The 16,135-nt window shown below is 38.0% G+C and overlaps 1 protein-coding gene across 1 annotated transcript; it reads right to left on the bottom strand.

Moving 5' to 3' along the window:
• Positions 1–3,524: 3,524 nt before the first annotated feature.
• On the bottom strand, positions 3,525–15,055 carry LOC112553183 (translin-associated factor X-interacting protein 1-like). The gene is made up of 16 exons (XM_025220237.1): positions 14,881–15,055; positions 14,376–14,484; positions 13,501–13,746; positions 13,133–13,267; positions 12,324–12,393; positions 10,952–11,037; positions 10,150–10,343; positions 9,768–9,879; positions 9,471–9,532; positions 9,098–9,187; positions 8,457–8,619; positions 6,713–6,845; positions 6,241–6,410; positions 5,432–5,674; positions 5,042–5,148; positions 3,525–4,588 (listed from the first exon to the last, which is right to left on the bottom strand). The coding sequence occupies exons 1-16, from the start codon at positions 14,925–14,927 to the stop codon at positions 4,390–4,392; spliced, it is 2,166 nt and encodes a 721-aa protein (XP_025076022.1). The 5' UTR covers positions 14,928–15,055; the 3' UTR covers positions 3,525–4,389.
• Positions 15,056–16,135: the final 1,080 nt, after the last annotated feature.

Below are 16,135 nucleotides of genomic sequence, written 5' to 3'. Positions count from 1 at the left end.
TCACATCCTGTTTACAACTCGCCGACTTCGTCACACACAGTTGATCATCTATGGCAGCCTTTTTTTTTTAAAACCCGTGCTCACGTAAGCGAGATGAATTTTTATTTTTATTTATTGGTTGCCCAAGTCGTTGACCGTCACACTCCCATAAACAGTTTCTTCCCCGACTGAAATGTCTGTCTGTGAAAGGTGCAAAGAAATTGTAGTCAGCATGCAGAAGATTGTCACGTTCAGTCCTATTCACGATTTACTCTTGGTGAAAACTCACAAACACGAGAAAGATAATGTCTACAGGATGCTTAGCCAGCTACACTCAAGGTGTTGTGTATACATCATATGAAGGATGTGGAAAATTACTTCGATATATTCGCAAAATCTCTCTCTTTCTCTCTCTCACACACACAGAGATATGAAAAATATTAATAGAATGGTCATCTTTGGTTTCAACAAACCTCTAGCCATCGTTTCTCGACATATCTATGTGCGTGCACTCTAACTCAAAGACACACTCGAGTGGAATTTCGTTGTCAGCTGAGGCAGAGGTTGAAGAATTTATTCAAAGTCACGTATACATAAGCAAATCACCGCCCACTGTTCACTAGAAAAAACCTTTCCGACATGGCTCCTGTCCACCGTGTCATGTTTATGGATCGAGTTTTGTTGTTAGCCGTCTCATGTTCCTCCGTGAGGTCATGCAGTGCAACTGTTCGTTCACACGGTTGAGAATGTCGATGTTTAAAGCCTTGTATCTTCAGAACAAAAAGGAGCGACTCATTCCTATTTTGTGGAATATAATTTGAAATTCACTCCCAACATTTGGGGAAAAACATTGCACCAGAATGGTTCTTTTGAAAAAATGTCCTGCGCTCCAACCAAGGACCATCCTACTCTTCTCAGTAGGAACTTGCTATTACACCAGGGTGCAGCGTCTACATCAACTAAACCAATAGTTAAATATTGTATAGGAAATGCTTTTCACTGAGCAGTGCAGATCAGCAAAGGACGAGCTGCCTGGTTGTTTTTGGATATTAAATTTCTCATAAACATCGGCGGGAGGTACCCGGACATTGCATGACGACAACCGTGCACCTGTTGGTGTAGCCGGCGTCTCCCCCATCTCTCACACCCATCCCCGGCAGGTAACAATTAAAGCACATCAGGATGCTCAGTTTTTCAGATGCTGTATGCTGCAGGACATGTTTATTTTTTGTCACGCATGTTTCAGGAAATAACAGTTGTAAATCATAGGATGGACCTCGACAACAGAAACTTTAAAGAGCATCTGACTAGGAAGTAAAGTTAGTCTGAACTATGTTAAGCTGATCGTCAGACTGATTTAAGCTATCGTCAGCGAAGGATTCCGTCTCCCAACTTGTTGACAAACAAAGTATAGGGACTCATTTTAACTTTGTGTACGATCTGATGATATGGCCCTTGTCGATTCTGAAAGCAATTCTTCATGACTAGTAAACCTAGTTTCAGATAATACTGTTTATTTTAAACTTTATTCCTCCGGGTCATTGGAGGATGTCATCGCTTCCTGAAATCCACGAAACATCTTTAATCTTTCCCTCTCTCGTCACTCACGCCATGTTAGTTTGGTTCATGACTACGAGACCACAGGCTGAGGTGGCTGAGGGCTGAGGTGGCTGAGGGCTGAGGTGGCTGAAGCACACACGCATGCTTTTGCAGTCAACCTTCTGGTCTCACTATAGACAATAGGTGATGCAGGCGTGGACAGGATGGTCACAGAATGTTTGCAAAGAAAAAAAAAATAAAGAACGAAGAAGGAAAGAAATTGAGTGAATCACTCTCTTTTTCAGTCCCACTAATATGTTTCCTTTTCTGGGTTCTTATATTCTTATATTATGTTCTTTCCGTTCGCCGTACGCCTCCACTTCTTTCTCGGCGTATCTCTTTGTCATTCATAACTCGACGTCTGTCCTCTAGCGAGCTCAAGATGTTTCTGACACATCGGGTTTATGGCGGAGCTAACTCGACCTCTGTTCAATCTCGTCGATCGTTGGTCCAAACTACTGAAAGCGGACTTAGCATCATGGTCCTCTCTATGTACTAATCTTCTGTCGTGGGCTTCTGCCGTGATGAACAAATGTTTCTTTTTGTTCAGCAGTGCTTTTAGGCCCTTCATACACTGCTTTGATGGACTGGTGCAATCTATTTTACTCCTCACTTTTACTTCTAACTGCAAAGACAAATTTCTGCCCTGGGTCTCCTGGGCATAAAGTCTGTTTTGATTTGATCAAAGCTTTCCGTCCTTTTCATCTTTGAGCAAGAACTGATAGGCCTATCATTTCACTCTAATTAAGTCTGGTTATCCACAGCTTCTCTGGGAAACGTTAAGGGTCATAAACTCTGCCTTTGTAGGTGAGCGCCACTTTATTCACCAGCAGACGGCAGGTGAGGCGACCACTGGTACAACACCTCGATCGCCAGAAGCTCCGCGCGTGCTGGGGAACATTAATGATGCTTGAGAGATTGTTGTCTGCATGACCGTTGTGTACATGTGTACACCGCTTGCCTTCGCTCACAGACATACACGAGTGTGCGATATTCAACAGTTAATGGCAGAGGAGGTTAAAAAACCTTTCACCGGGCGCCGGTCGAATGACCAATGCAAGGTTGACTTGCATAGATTACCGACTATACTGCCAATATAGCCAATTAATTCTTCCACTGCCTATAACTGATTCCAATCATCATCAACAATTATCAATCACCATCATCATGCGACCATTCAACCACAAAATAAAGAAATTTTGATGCAGTCTCATGGTCGTTGGCTGATCAGCGAAATTTGAGCTCTTTTTTCCCATGTGTTTGTGTGTGTGTGTGTGCGATTGAGTAGAATACCAAAAACGCCAGTATTCAGTGGGGACAGTTGTTCGAATCCATGCTCATAGGAGGGTAAGATTAAGTATAAAGTAGGTTTATTTCCTGTAACCGAACCCCAATGGTTCAGTGGTAGGTCCCTCTGCAATAAGTGCACCGTCCAGGTTAGGACCTTTACTTGTAGGTAACCGTGGGAGGAATATATATATAAGTGCTAAGGAGTAGACCTCTTCAGTGACAGCGATGTCATCGCAGGACCAACTGGGGCCAACCAACTATAAAAGTGGTACGTGGGAAACCCACACGTCTCACCAGTACCGCAAGGTGAATTCACGAGCTATACAGGCTGAACATGGTGGAGACAACAACGAAACTTCACAGGTTCTGGTATAGTGGGGTCAATGCCCTCCTAGTTCCCATCCTATTGTATGAAACGTGGGACACACACTCGGCTTGAGATGAATTCAAGCATTCGAGAACAAGTGCTTGAAGAAGATGCTCTTTACATATCCTCATAATTCGTACAATTTAACCAGTTATAGTTACTCTGTACAGAGCCCTGTTGCCCGATGAAAGTATACAACAAGCATGTCATGATGTTGACGAGGAATATATCTTAGAAGCGGTACACATGCAGTGCTAAAATTACTAATCTGCCAATATAGCAGCAGCAATTAAATTGAAAAATAGCATAGTGTATTGGTGACATTTTTCCTCTGTAAGCTGACCAGAAAATAACAAAATTATACACGACGTTTATGTTTGTCTTTCACAGAAAATTATAACACAATTAAATACACTTTTAGTATCAATATCTATAAACATTCTTTGTAAAATGCTTACAAAATGACCACAATCACTTTAACCATATAAATTATAATGTGGCAACCTCTAATACCGTAATGTGACAGAACAAGAAGAGAACACACTGAAGTAGCTGATGACCTTTAAAAAAGAGGACAACTTGCATGTTTATCATCAGCAACTTCAATTTTCCGCTGGTTCTGTGACTGGGCTCAGTGACTGTGGTATAAGTAATTATTCAGTTTTGTTCATGTTGTCATCATCATTATCAGTCCTTATCTTTGACTCCATTCTTCTAAAATTTCCAGGGGAAATCGTAAATTTAATGCTCACAAAATCAACATATTCCATGAAGAAAATACATAGCCGGAGCTGCTGACAGGTTTCATAATACTGCTTTCAACACTCTTGTGGTACTGCTCTGTAATGCACCAATAACTAATCTGCACAGCTACTGGCCTTGCCTGAACAGTTCTGACTGAATAAATGAAAAGTCTGAAGAAATTCATCTTGCTATGGCTCTCATGATTGTGGAACACTGCTGAACAAAGGGTCAGATGAATATATTTTGCCTTCAAATGTTCCACTGTGCCTATCACTTTTTGTACTTGCCCTTTTTTGTCCATCTTATTTGGATGTCATAGAAATCCTGATCATGATGCTTTTTCCCATAAACATCAGGTTTTCAAAAGGTGTTTTTAGTCTGGAAAGTGAGTTATAGCTGCATAGGAAATCTCATTGCATCTTGCCAGTCTGTGTAATATTTCCATGGTGCAATCTTTCCAGTAACTTTGACAGTTCCACAGGCTCAGCATCCTCAACCTTATCACCAGTAACCTTGAATCCCCATCGGACAAAGGCATCCATTCTCTGTGAATCAATCTCCGGGTCAACAAGGCTCAAGGAACGCTTGAAGTCTTCAATTGTGACTGAGCTGTAGTACAAAATTGCGATTATCAATAAATCTTGAATCTAAAGTTAATCACAAATTCACATTAATGGTATGATTGGAAACCATGACAGGGATTGAAGTTGGAGGAAGAGACAATCTAGGCAGACAGATGGAGCAGGGAAGACAAAACCTCTAGAAGCATAACAGGCTCAAAATGGCCAACCACAACAGAACCTCTAGAAACACATGAAGAGACTAAGAATGGCAAACATTGGAAGTCATAAATAAAAACAAGAACTGTCAAGGTTAATTAAAATTTCCAAAAAATAAGCATTAGGTTTCTGCACAAATCCACCTTGCTATCATCTCTTACACACACTTTTTAAAAATTAAAATATATCTTTAAATTATAGATACACACACAAATCTTTTTAGACAGTTCCTGCCACCTACCCAACAAGTGATAAAAGAGCAAGGTAAACACATAACTCTCACCTGGTATCTTGTAACGCTTCTTTAATTTCTTTGATGTATGCTGCTTTTTGTGCCTCCATCCATTTCTTTACTTCTGTCAGGAATGGGCCAGTTTTACCTTCATCATCCTATCCACACACACAAACATGCATACATCAAAATATTTTTTTTTTTCATCAAGACAAATCAAAAGACACAACTGATATGGTACAATATATACTCTCCATTTGTTAAAATAAAAATGTCATACTTTGTCTTAATGCTGCTGGTCAAAGGAAGCAGCTCTAGTATACAAAGAGAACACTAAGATGTAAAACTCTCTCTGGGGCCTGTTACTACGGAGACTATGATTCACAAAAACAAGAAAACAGTTCTATATTTCACTGTGCCTAAGACACAGACAGGTTGTACCTCAGTAAAGAAGCTCTTGTAGTCCACCTCTTGTGTCTCTTTATCGTCCCCATCTGTATCCACTGCTTTCATGATAATGGCCAAGGCTTCTTCATCGATCCCTGGAAGTGCATTCTGCAGCGTGCTCAGGAACAACCCATAGCTGAGGTTGCCTATGTTGCCATGCTGCATGTCTGCCTTGGTGAGCTTAGTGAGCAACGTGTGGATGAAATAGAGCTGCTGATGGTAAATCTCTTCATCTGCCTGTTGTGGGGAAGTGATCATGAAGTTATTGCATTTTATTCGAATACAAAACAGCAGAAGTCTTGCCTAGATATTCTGGGAATGTTAAATTTTTATATTTTTATAAGCAGATCGAGTTTAGTGATGTAACAGGTGCTAACTGAAGAGGGGTGGGATAAAGATTTGTTTTTCATGGATTATGTCGAGGTACTTACTAAGTATACAACTGAATTTTGATCCCTGAAGTAAAATAATGTTTACGACAATTATATTTATTAAATTATTTTGTTTACATAGTAATCCAATATATTTGTGCAGTTTTATTTTTTCTTTTAAATGTACTACTCTATTATTCATGAGTCATTGTCTAAAGTCCAAAGTAACTGGTGATTGAAATAAGGTCTTTTGCCATCTGGCATCTAAAGCTCCCCCAGTTTCTCGATCTTTAACTGACATTTTATATACACCTACTCAATTCTGTTTTCTTAAAGTTTGTACCAGGTTGACATCTTTAACCTCCTCAACCCTGCAATGTTCCTATAAACAAGCAGGAAGCAAAACATTGATAAGAAACTTTTGTATCTGACCTCCTCATTGAGGATACGCCAAAACAGACCAATGTTTTCATCATGAGCATAACGCTGGCAAGCATCATACAGATTGTAGCCCCACTCCACCACAAGCTGATCCAAGGAAAAGCGATTCTTCAAGTACCTATGCAGGAACTCTCCCAAGTTCTCTCGCGTGCCGTCTGTCTCTGGAGAAGGTATAATGAGTAGAATTTATACAAGAGAACAGAGCTGTACAGCTGAGCACTTCTCAGGTTGTTGAGATACCATTACTTTGAAAGGACTTGACCTACTGTGTGATTTTTATCTTGTATCTCTTTTAAGACTATCAAATCATAATGTCTTGACCTTTCAGACTATGAATCTAATGATAAAAGCACTAAAGTATTTCTAAACCTTTTCCAAAGTGATAACTTTGATATTTTATTCTTTTTCGGTGTTCTCTAAGGAATAGATTTAAAAAAGCAAATCATCATTTTGTTTTCATCACTGACCTCCGCATCAGCTGCAGATTTCTCTCGCCAGATGTCCCGTATGATAAGAGCTGCATCGCGCTTTCCAAGTCGCCGGTTGCGAACAGGACCCTCATACTGCAGATACTTAGGAATGGAGGGCCCTGTACCCTGCAAGTTTGGAAAGTGGAAAATTACTTAAACTAAAGGGCCTGCATTATTCATGCTCTCATTATAAGTGAAAGTATGTACAAAAAAACCAAGCAGCTTCATCTCATGCTTGGTTAAATAGTTTGTTGATTGATTCCTTCATTCCTGTTACATCTTGGCATATAGGGCTGAAACAAAGGTCTCCCATTTTTGTCTGTGTTTGGCTGTCTTATTTCAGCTGCCCTGCATTGTGATCAATTTGTTCATCTCTGGCTCAGATGTCAAGCATGAAAATTGTTTCTCTACTTCTCTTCGTTTTTGGCTCCAGGTGTCCAGAACAGTGTTGTTTTTACTGTGGGCCTTTCCTCTCAGCTAAGCACATGCATGACTGACCTACATCCACCTTTCAACCATTACAGTCATAGCTATGATAGACTCTTTGATTGGAGCATGCAAATTCTTCATCGGCTATCTTTTAGGTCCATAATATTCACAGGACTCTTCTCAGTATGAAATGGTGATAGTTTTGTCATATCACTTTCTTTCAATCCCCAACATTCTGAATCAAATGTTGAAATGCAGATCTGATATAATTTGATTTCCATATTTTGTTCATTCTCTGGAAAACATTCCTTGTTTAACTGAGTCTGTTTTGTATATTATTTCCAGTCCATCACGTGTTCACAATGCTGCCAGGTGAAGTCATCTGTTGGTGGTGATTCATTGTAATCTATTTTAAATGGAACAGGATTTTTATGTTAAGTGCTATCATCTGTGTTAACTTCTTGCTGATTATCAACTGAACTAACACCTATTCTTAGATTTATTCTTCCATGTTATGGTGAACATGAGACAACGGTACAATATGTCTGTATCGTTCAAGTCTTTCCAATCTTGATATAAGGGTTCACCTTATACCTCCTGGCATTTTGCTGGCCGTATTCTTAGACCTGTCTGACTTGTGAGGCTCTGCCAGGAGCTGACCTGCCATCAACATAGCTCTTCATTGAAAGCATACCAGCTCTCTAACTGCATCAAGCCAGCCTGCTAATTTTAAGAAAATGAAAAGCCCTTGCCAAGGAGTTATACATAGTCTGTTCCATGCCAGTCCTTCAAATCACATATACCTTTTAGATATTCCTTTTCCTTTGATATTTTGATGAGACTGCTCTTTTAGTCTAGACTTAGGAACCATTCCCAGTATGGGGGGGGGAAAATACCATCTGCCTTCCTGTCTGTCTGACTGTTCACCCATCCATTTGTCAATCTTTCTGTTTGTCTGCTATTCAATCAGTCTGCTAAAGTATTTACAACATACAATTTGTTTATGTAACACTTTTTTCCCAGTTTAAACTGCATCTAAAATTTTCTCCCTAATTATACAATACCTTTTTGCTTGACAGTTTACAGCTAATAAGTTATGACATTAAATGATGTACTAACTGGTATCTTAGCAGCTTACAGCAGATGCCTATCAGAGCACTAAGTCATTAATATTATACTATTATATCAAAGCCCTTGGATGTTTGTTTATCTGTAGTAGGCAGTAATAGTACTGTTTATGGGTATGAGCAAAGGCCTATAACTGTGCATTTTTACATGTTCCCACATGGTTTTGTATAGATTAATTACCTGCCCATCAAAGAATTCAGCTCCACCACCACCCACAGTCTCCCCTGTCCCCACTTCCTGCAGCAACAGGTTTACCAGCTCATTGCTACTCTTGCCCTCGGATATTTCCTTCCATCGCACCATTCCTCCTTGGATGAAGTCCGCACATTTGTCCCAGTCAGGTCTAAAAAATGAAGACACTATTACTTTAAAAACACATTAATCTGCACATTTTTAAATGTTAAGTATGTAAAAAGTTATGCATCATTTTGAATATCTAGATACAAAATGCTTAACTTAAGAACTGTCATTTCAGATGTAAGAAATACAATTTAAAATTCCTCTAAAGAAAAACATATTCACATTTTGAAGCCTTATAAGGAAATCAGCTATTGATGCCTATAAAATAGTATTGCCGTGAATATTATACAGCATCTTCAAATGAAAAATGCTACTTGTTTCACTCTTTTGAAAGTTTCCTTCACATTTCTGAAATAAGATTTGAAAAGATTGTGATTTGCAGTGGTTCTCCAGTCTTCAGTTAATTCCATGTGGCACTTATAAAACAAGTTTAAATAAATTTTGATTCCTTAGAAGGTAATGATTACAGGAATACAACAGATGTGCTTTTAAAACATTGTGACTGTTGGCCTCTAACACACCTGGGTGTTGCACTACGCTTCATCGTCTCCAGTTCCAGGTAAAACTGATCACGCTGGCTTGTCAACTGTTTTTGCACATCAAGCAGGGCTCTAAAAACAAGCATGAAAAATACATAATAAACACGACTGCAAAACAAATGCCTTCTAACACTCTGGTATTGAAATTTCTTATCTTGATTTCAATTCCTACATATTTCTTCAATTGTAATACCACTGCTAATGGAAGACTAAATAAATTCTCTCTCCGTAACACACACACATGTACATAAAGAGATGAAATGCATATAACAACATGAATAATAATAATACTAACAACTGATACATAATAGAAAAGAATGTAAAATTTCTATATGAATGTTCATTTCATCCTTACTCATATTCTGCTTGTATTTTCTTGAATTCAGAAGAGACGGTTTCAAACTTTTCTGCTATGACCTATAAAAAGAAGTAAGTGTGGAAATATCACTGCCATGACTGATTTTTTAATAAGCATTTTTTTCCCAAGCAACCCAGATGACTTTGAAAGCTAGAATACTGAACATACTAAATTGTTTTAATTAAAAAAAACTTGAAAATGCATCGTCCTGCTTAAAAAAGGTTTCATATAATTTGGAATTGCATATACTGTACACTGCCCATCACAATGTTGTCTAACATTTTCCATTAATACCTTGTAGTTTTTCTCCAATGCCTCAAAATCCCGCAGTGGAATAACATTCCCATAGTCAGCAATTATCTGATTCAGGCGGACAGATGCTGTTTTCTCATTTTCTCTAGCCTTCCTGAAAACAGAATTGTTAAAAAAATGTTAAAAGTCTCCATTTATCTCCACCATCATTACCAGCAGCAGTTATTACTGTTCATCCTACAACTGTTGCATCAAAGGGCAAAACATGCTCCTTTAGGTTACGCTGGGATAATCTTAGAAGAAGTCTAAATAATATATTTAGGGTTTCTTTGCATCTTTTTCAGCATTACCTCAAAACCTTTGTGCCCCCTTTCCTAACAAAAAATAAATTATATCATTTGATTGACTCAGTGCAGCTACTAACCTGAGAGCTACCTTTAGCAAGACAGGGTCTTCTGCTTTCTCCTCCCCATTATCAGAAGTGGGCTGTTTGGAAGCCAGGTAGTCTTCCTGCTGATATCGCAGCTCATTGATGTCAGAAATCAGCAGCTTGCGGGCATCACACTCATCTCGGTACTTCAGGTATTCTTCATGTAGTTTTTCTTGCAAGCGAGCAACCTATCAGAAGAAAGGAATAGAATGACCAACAGATTAAATAAAATTTTCCTAAGTGGCATATATTGCTCAACTTTTTTTTTTTCTAGTGCCTCATTTTTATCCCATTAATTATGATTTCTATCAAATACTTTCCATCATTAAGATGTAGAATTTGTACTCAGTATGGAATAGGACCTGACACATGCATGAACACAATCATAGAGAAAAAAACACGCACACACAGGCACAAAGGCGAGAGTACACACACAGGCACATGCTGGGTGAAGCAGGGTACACGTAGTGGGGGACCCTGTGGCAGTGATAAAGAGTGGCCAGGAGAGCCATTTTCATTGGTAGTCAAGGTGGATGGAGAGAAATTTAGTGAGTCAGTGAGATGGGGGTTGTTTCTAGAGAATTTAGTTGGGGTTGGGCGGTGGCAGAGTTCGGAGAATAAGAGGGTTAGGTGGGAGGGAACAAGAGGTCAATTGTAGAGGAAGCACAAAGGTGGCAGGGAATAAGAGGTCAGTTGCAGAAAAAGCATAGAACTGGCAGCAATGTCCTCTCCTGTCAGTGAGACATGCTTCACAACACTTAATGATAAAGTACATTACATTGCCAGCTTATTTTACCTGCTCCTGTAAATCTTTCTGCTCATCTAACATCACAGATATTTGGACTCGAAGGTCACGGTTCTCAGCTTTCAAGTCTATGACCTCTGAAAGAAAAAATAATAAGAGCTTATATTAGTCAATGATGCCTTCTAATCCAGTCTCATGTCCCAGATGTCATGCAGGTACTGCAATACATTTTGGCATGGATCACAGTCCCAACAGACTATAAGGCCATGAAAAATCCCTTCGCCTGCTACCTCTGTTTTCTTAATTTACAGCCTATCTCTTGTTATCTTATTATGTTTCAATCTTACTCTCCTTTTATTTATTTTTTTTTAACCTTTCTGTTATGACAAATGAAAAGCATTCCTTCCAGGGATATCTAAACAGCAATTCATCCCACAAAATACTCAGCAACAAAAGTGATGATGTTTGATGACGATGAACCATGAACTCAATCTTGATTCCAATTGCAGACCATATGACTGCAGACACTGTATACATGCATGCACTTTCTTTTTTGAATAGCTTGAAATAGGCACAGTTTTTTTTTTATCTCCTTTAGTCTTTAAAAAAATTGGCAACCATATGAAAAGTAAAAAGAATGTATAACTCTTTCCTAGGTCAGACAGGATGTACAGCATCATTTATACTCTAAGGAGATATATTTTTGCTGATCAAATATCCAGCTACACTCTAAGGGGGTATTCTTGCTTATCAAACACCCCGTTATACTCTTACTTATCAGATACCCATTTTGTCTCTGCTTTTAGATCCAATTTAGGTTAAGCTGCCATAAATTCCCTACTCAGCAATTAAGATATGGCATGATGTACCTAAATAAAGAACATATTCATTATGTAATAAGGTAGGTGATGAATTTCATTATATATTTCTGTTTGCTCACCGGCCCTTTGTTAACTGTTTCTCAGAAAGTGCTGCTTCCTGTATATTTTGTGTGTCATCCAAGCATGTTTAAATTTCCCCATCTGATAAAAATTTAATCTAAAAGTGTACTAATTAATTTAAGCAAATTTATTTGAACTGCATTATCATTAATTTCCATGGATATAAATTTAGTATCATGTATCCATCTACATCTTTTGCTATATTGTCACCATTTGCTGTACATATGAGATTGTTATTATGTTTTATATATCTTATCTAATGTTATGGCTAAAAGTGCCATCTGGGGTTATATAGCCAATAAAATAAAATGAATGAAAATGAAAATGCTTATCAAAAACCCAGTTATGCACTAAGGGGATATTCTTATCAAACACCCATGCAGTTATAATATAAGGGGGTACTCGATCTTGCCTATCAAATATCAAGTTCAAGAACTTTCTATTGTGTATAAAAGGATGATGATAGCCTCAGATGGTTTTACCTTGACGCTCTTCCTCTCGCATATTCAGTATTTTCTGGTCACACTGTTCCGACACTGTCACCAGCATTTGCTGAAAAAGATAACAAAAGCTTGAAAAACCATGCTACATAAGCTGATCGACTTTTTTTCATTAAAAAAAGGCCAAGAATCTTGATTCTAAATTATAGTTGGTGTAATCTTGGACAAATTTAAAGAACTAGGGAGATGCAAATTTTTTTTTCTTGCTTTCAAAATAGGGTAAAGTTCAATGCTTTATAATATTTCCCCAAACTTGGGTCGATGCCCATCATCTATTCTAGAGATAAAAACCTACAAACATCACTATGTACAGAAAATAAGTCATAACACAACATAACATCATGATATGTTTAATTAATGTGTTCCCAACTTTCCTTAACAATGTAAACATAATATCCAAATATATATTTTCCTGCATTATCCTGACGTCTGTGTTTCTGATCTCTTCTTGTGCATGGTAGTGTGCATGTATCTTGAGAACAGAATGGAGGTAATCACTCATATTTGTGGAAAGAGTATCTTGTATAAACCTTTACCCAGTCTTAGAAAAAAAATGTAACCTTTTATAGTCCTTTAAGAGAAAAAACAGACTTTTACATTTCAAAAGTTACCAGAAGGTATGTAAAACACATTCAGAATAAAGCTGCTTGCTGTTAATCAGTATAAATAACAGAAATAGTCTTTTTATATTCTACTTTATGAATTATGTTCAGAATACCAAGTTTAATTTCTCATAGCAATAACAAACATTATTAATCAGTCTTGCAACAACTTAAAAGTAACAGCCTCACTTTCAGGGGCTCCAGCTGTCGAATCTGCTGCCGCTGAAATGCCAGCATCATTTCATACTCATTCTTTATTGCTGACAGCAGTGGTCTGTAGGTTTTAAAGTCTTCAATCAGGTACTCAAACACTTCTCGATGTGCCTGCACATGTAGACACATGGCTTTAACATGAAACTACTTTAGGCCAAGCTACTATTGATGAGACACAAAGATCTATTCTAATCAATTTAACACTGGTCTTGTCTTGATATTTATGTCAAACTCTTTAATGGCATAAAAACTAGTTACATCACAACCATTTTGACATTGGTCTTTGATTGATGCAGCCGAAACAAAATAGTAGAAAGTTTATTATTTCCAGCTTGCCTTATTACCTGCAGACGTAAATCACTTGGTGTGACCTCTGTGACGCCAAGAACAACCAACTCCTTCTTCAGAAAGTTCTCTAGTTGCTGAAGAAATCGAGGTTTTGGAATCAAGGGTGCCATTCCACTCTCTCTTTCTCTTGCCACAATAAAAGACTTGTCCTTGGATAGCATTGCAGCAGCTGAAGACAGTATAAGACCACTGGCATGGGCTGGCCATGTGTCAAGCTCACCAGACCTTGTGTCAACCATTGGCTAAGAGGATATATGTGAACAAACATTCCTTAAGATTTTATACCTGGGAAACTTTGCTTGCACAGCAGAAGACATCTACTTTATCATTATTTAATTTTCATCAATTATTACATTTTTTATTCTTCTTGCTGTTCATTAGTTTTCAGACACTGATTTTGGCTACTTTTTACCAACTTGATACTCAGGGGTAGTGGCCATTGGCATGTAAACATTAGCAGAGGAAGGGGCGCAGCTCAAAATTTGGAATCATGGAAGTATTGCAAGAAATAATGTTAACTACATGTACGGTATTTGTATGTCCAAATGTTTGTAACTCAAATGTTTAAAAGTGGGACCATGGCATATGTATATATATATAAGTACTGAAAATTTTAGAAAGCTTCAAGTGAAAGTGAACTAAATAACCTTGAATAATGACTCATCCAATGTCTAGTCTAATAGTTCTGTAAAACAATTTTTAAAAAATAAACCAGGAAATCGGAAGTGATGTAAAACTACTCCAATCTCCCCCAACATATATTCACCTCTGGCCCCTGAAGTGCAACTGGTATATCGATAGTAAAATATATCTATATACTCTTCTTTGGAACAGTAAAAATAAAAACAAATTTCGAGACTTGTCAACTCACGCGTAAAACTTTTGGATTTGGGAGATAGTGGTGACGATTTCCCAGCTGGTACGAGTGATCATTCACAAGTCCGTCATTTTGCTCTCTAGGAGATGCAGGGGCGTGTACTCTTCAAGCAAAAAATCATAATATTAACAACTGTTTTTTTCATGAAACATAAGAACAATATAATGCTCTAGAAAGATGTTTTATGCACGTAGAACAATAATTATTGGTTCACATACTTATATTAAGTTTCTTATATTATGGTGTACGGCGACGCGCAAATATAGATGCGTCAGAATGTCTTGAAAATTAAAGAATTCGCTTTTTAATAATCCAAATTCTTATTGTGTGTTGTGTGCCCTTTTGGATACTTAAGCATTTATGCTAGTAAGTGGATGGATGTAAAACTTAAAACTGTCAATGATGTCGATCGATCTGTTCGGACCACGATCGACAGTTCGACAAATGTACCGAACTGTGAAGCTCAACAAACCTAACTTCTTTATTGTACATCCCTTACCCGCTAAGTGGAGGTAGCCTCGCCACTGCAAGCCTCTCGTCCGCCATACTGTCTTTAGAACTTGTCTTTACAGCTATCAGATTTCTACATCAAAATAAAAGACGGGTCACCAACAGTCTCCCGGTGACGCCATGTTGTTAGCTCTATGGTAACCAAACATTTTACGACAAACATGCTAAAGCAATGGGATATTAACTAATTATCTAAAGAAATAAGTAGATTGTAAGCTAAATGTGTGCTAGCCCTAGTCTATGTTTTTCCATTGATCGCTGGTTACCCATGGCCCCTGTTTCCCCAATAAATTTATATATATAATATATAAAAAAAAAAAAAGATTGCCGCTGTGCTTTACTTCAGAACCACAATAATAAAATCGTCGTCAGTAGAATTAACCTTAATATTGATTATAAATTTCTTTTAACTGAAGCTATGGTGCATTATATCTGTACAAATCCTTATATTTTTATAACGATTTCTGCGTAAACACATACTGCACGCATAATGATATAACAGCATGTATGATTACTCCACGATGGTTATAGCATATATATATGTGTGTTTGCCTATGATATATATATAATAGTTCGTCGCGGACGCGCGGTTTTAATGCCTGCGGAACTTCAAAGTGGTCGTGCCAATAACGACTTAAATAGAAGTTTTTCTTTATCTACTGTATGTGGTGTCACAACCACGACCACACGTACATATATATAGAAGGACGCGCGCAGCACTGATCGAAAGAGTTAATATACATGTATATCACCATGCGGTTGAGTCGGTAGACATGCATGCAGTTACCCCGGGCCACCACCCCACTCTCGATCACTAAACAAATTTGGCACACCTTTTTAATTGTTCTTGGTACCTTAATTAATCATTGTCAGGCCTCCATTAATGTCTGAGATTGTTGATCGACATGTACGTGCCTATATATATGGACCGTCATATATATATTGCTTCTCTTCTCAAACGAACCTCGATCTACAGTCGTATATCTGCTCTAATAAAAGGTGACCAGACGTCCCGCTTTTGACCTATCGGGCGGAACGTCCAATGTCTTTCTGGTTCTGGCAAGTCCATTAAATGTCCGGTAAAAATCACTTTTCGACGTTCTTTGACTATATATATATCGATCAGTGTTTCTGAAGTAGACGGCGAGACTTAAGAAATACAGATCGAACAATTCGTGCGTGGAGTCACAACTATAGCTGATCGAGCTAACAGAGATGCACATTAATTCATTGCTCCGGAGAGT

This window comes from Pomacea canaliculata, linkage group LG12, assembly GCF_003073045.1.
Source record: "Pomacea canaliculata isolate SZHN2017 linkage group LG12, ASM307304v1, whole genome shotgun sequence".
Lineage (NCBI taxonomy): Eukaryota > Metazoa > Mollusca > Gastropoda > Architaenioglossa > Ampullariidae > Pomacea > Pomacea canaliculata.
This window is presented reverse-complemented; position numbering and strand designations above follow the sequence as displayed.

Coding starts and splice junctions, on each gene's coding strand:
- LOC112553183 (XM_025220237.1), bottom strand. CDS start 14,927: ATGGCGGACGAGAGGCTTGCAGTGGCGAGGCTACCTCCACTTAGCGG. Junction 6,846..8,456: donor CTGAATTCTTTGATGGGCAG/GTAATTAATCTA, acceptor CCAAACTTGCAG/GGTACAGGGCCCTCCATTCC. Junction 5,149..5,431: donor ACAAGAGCTTCTTTACTGAG/GTACAACCTGTC, acceptor GTGTGTGGATAG/GATGATGAAGGTAAAACTGG.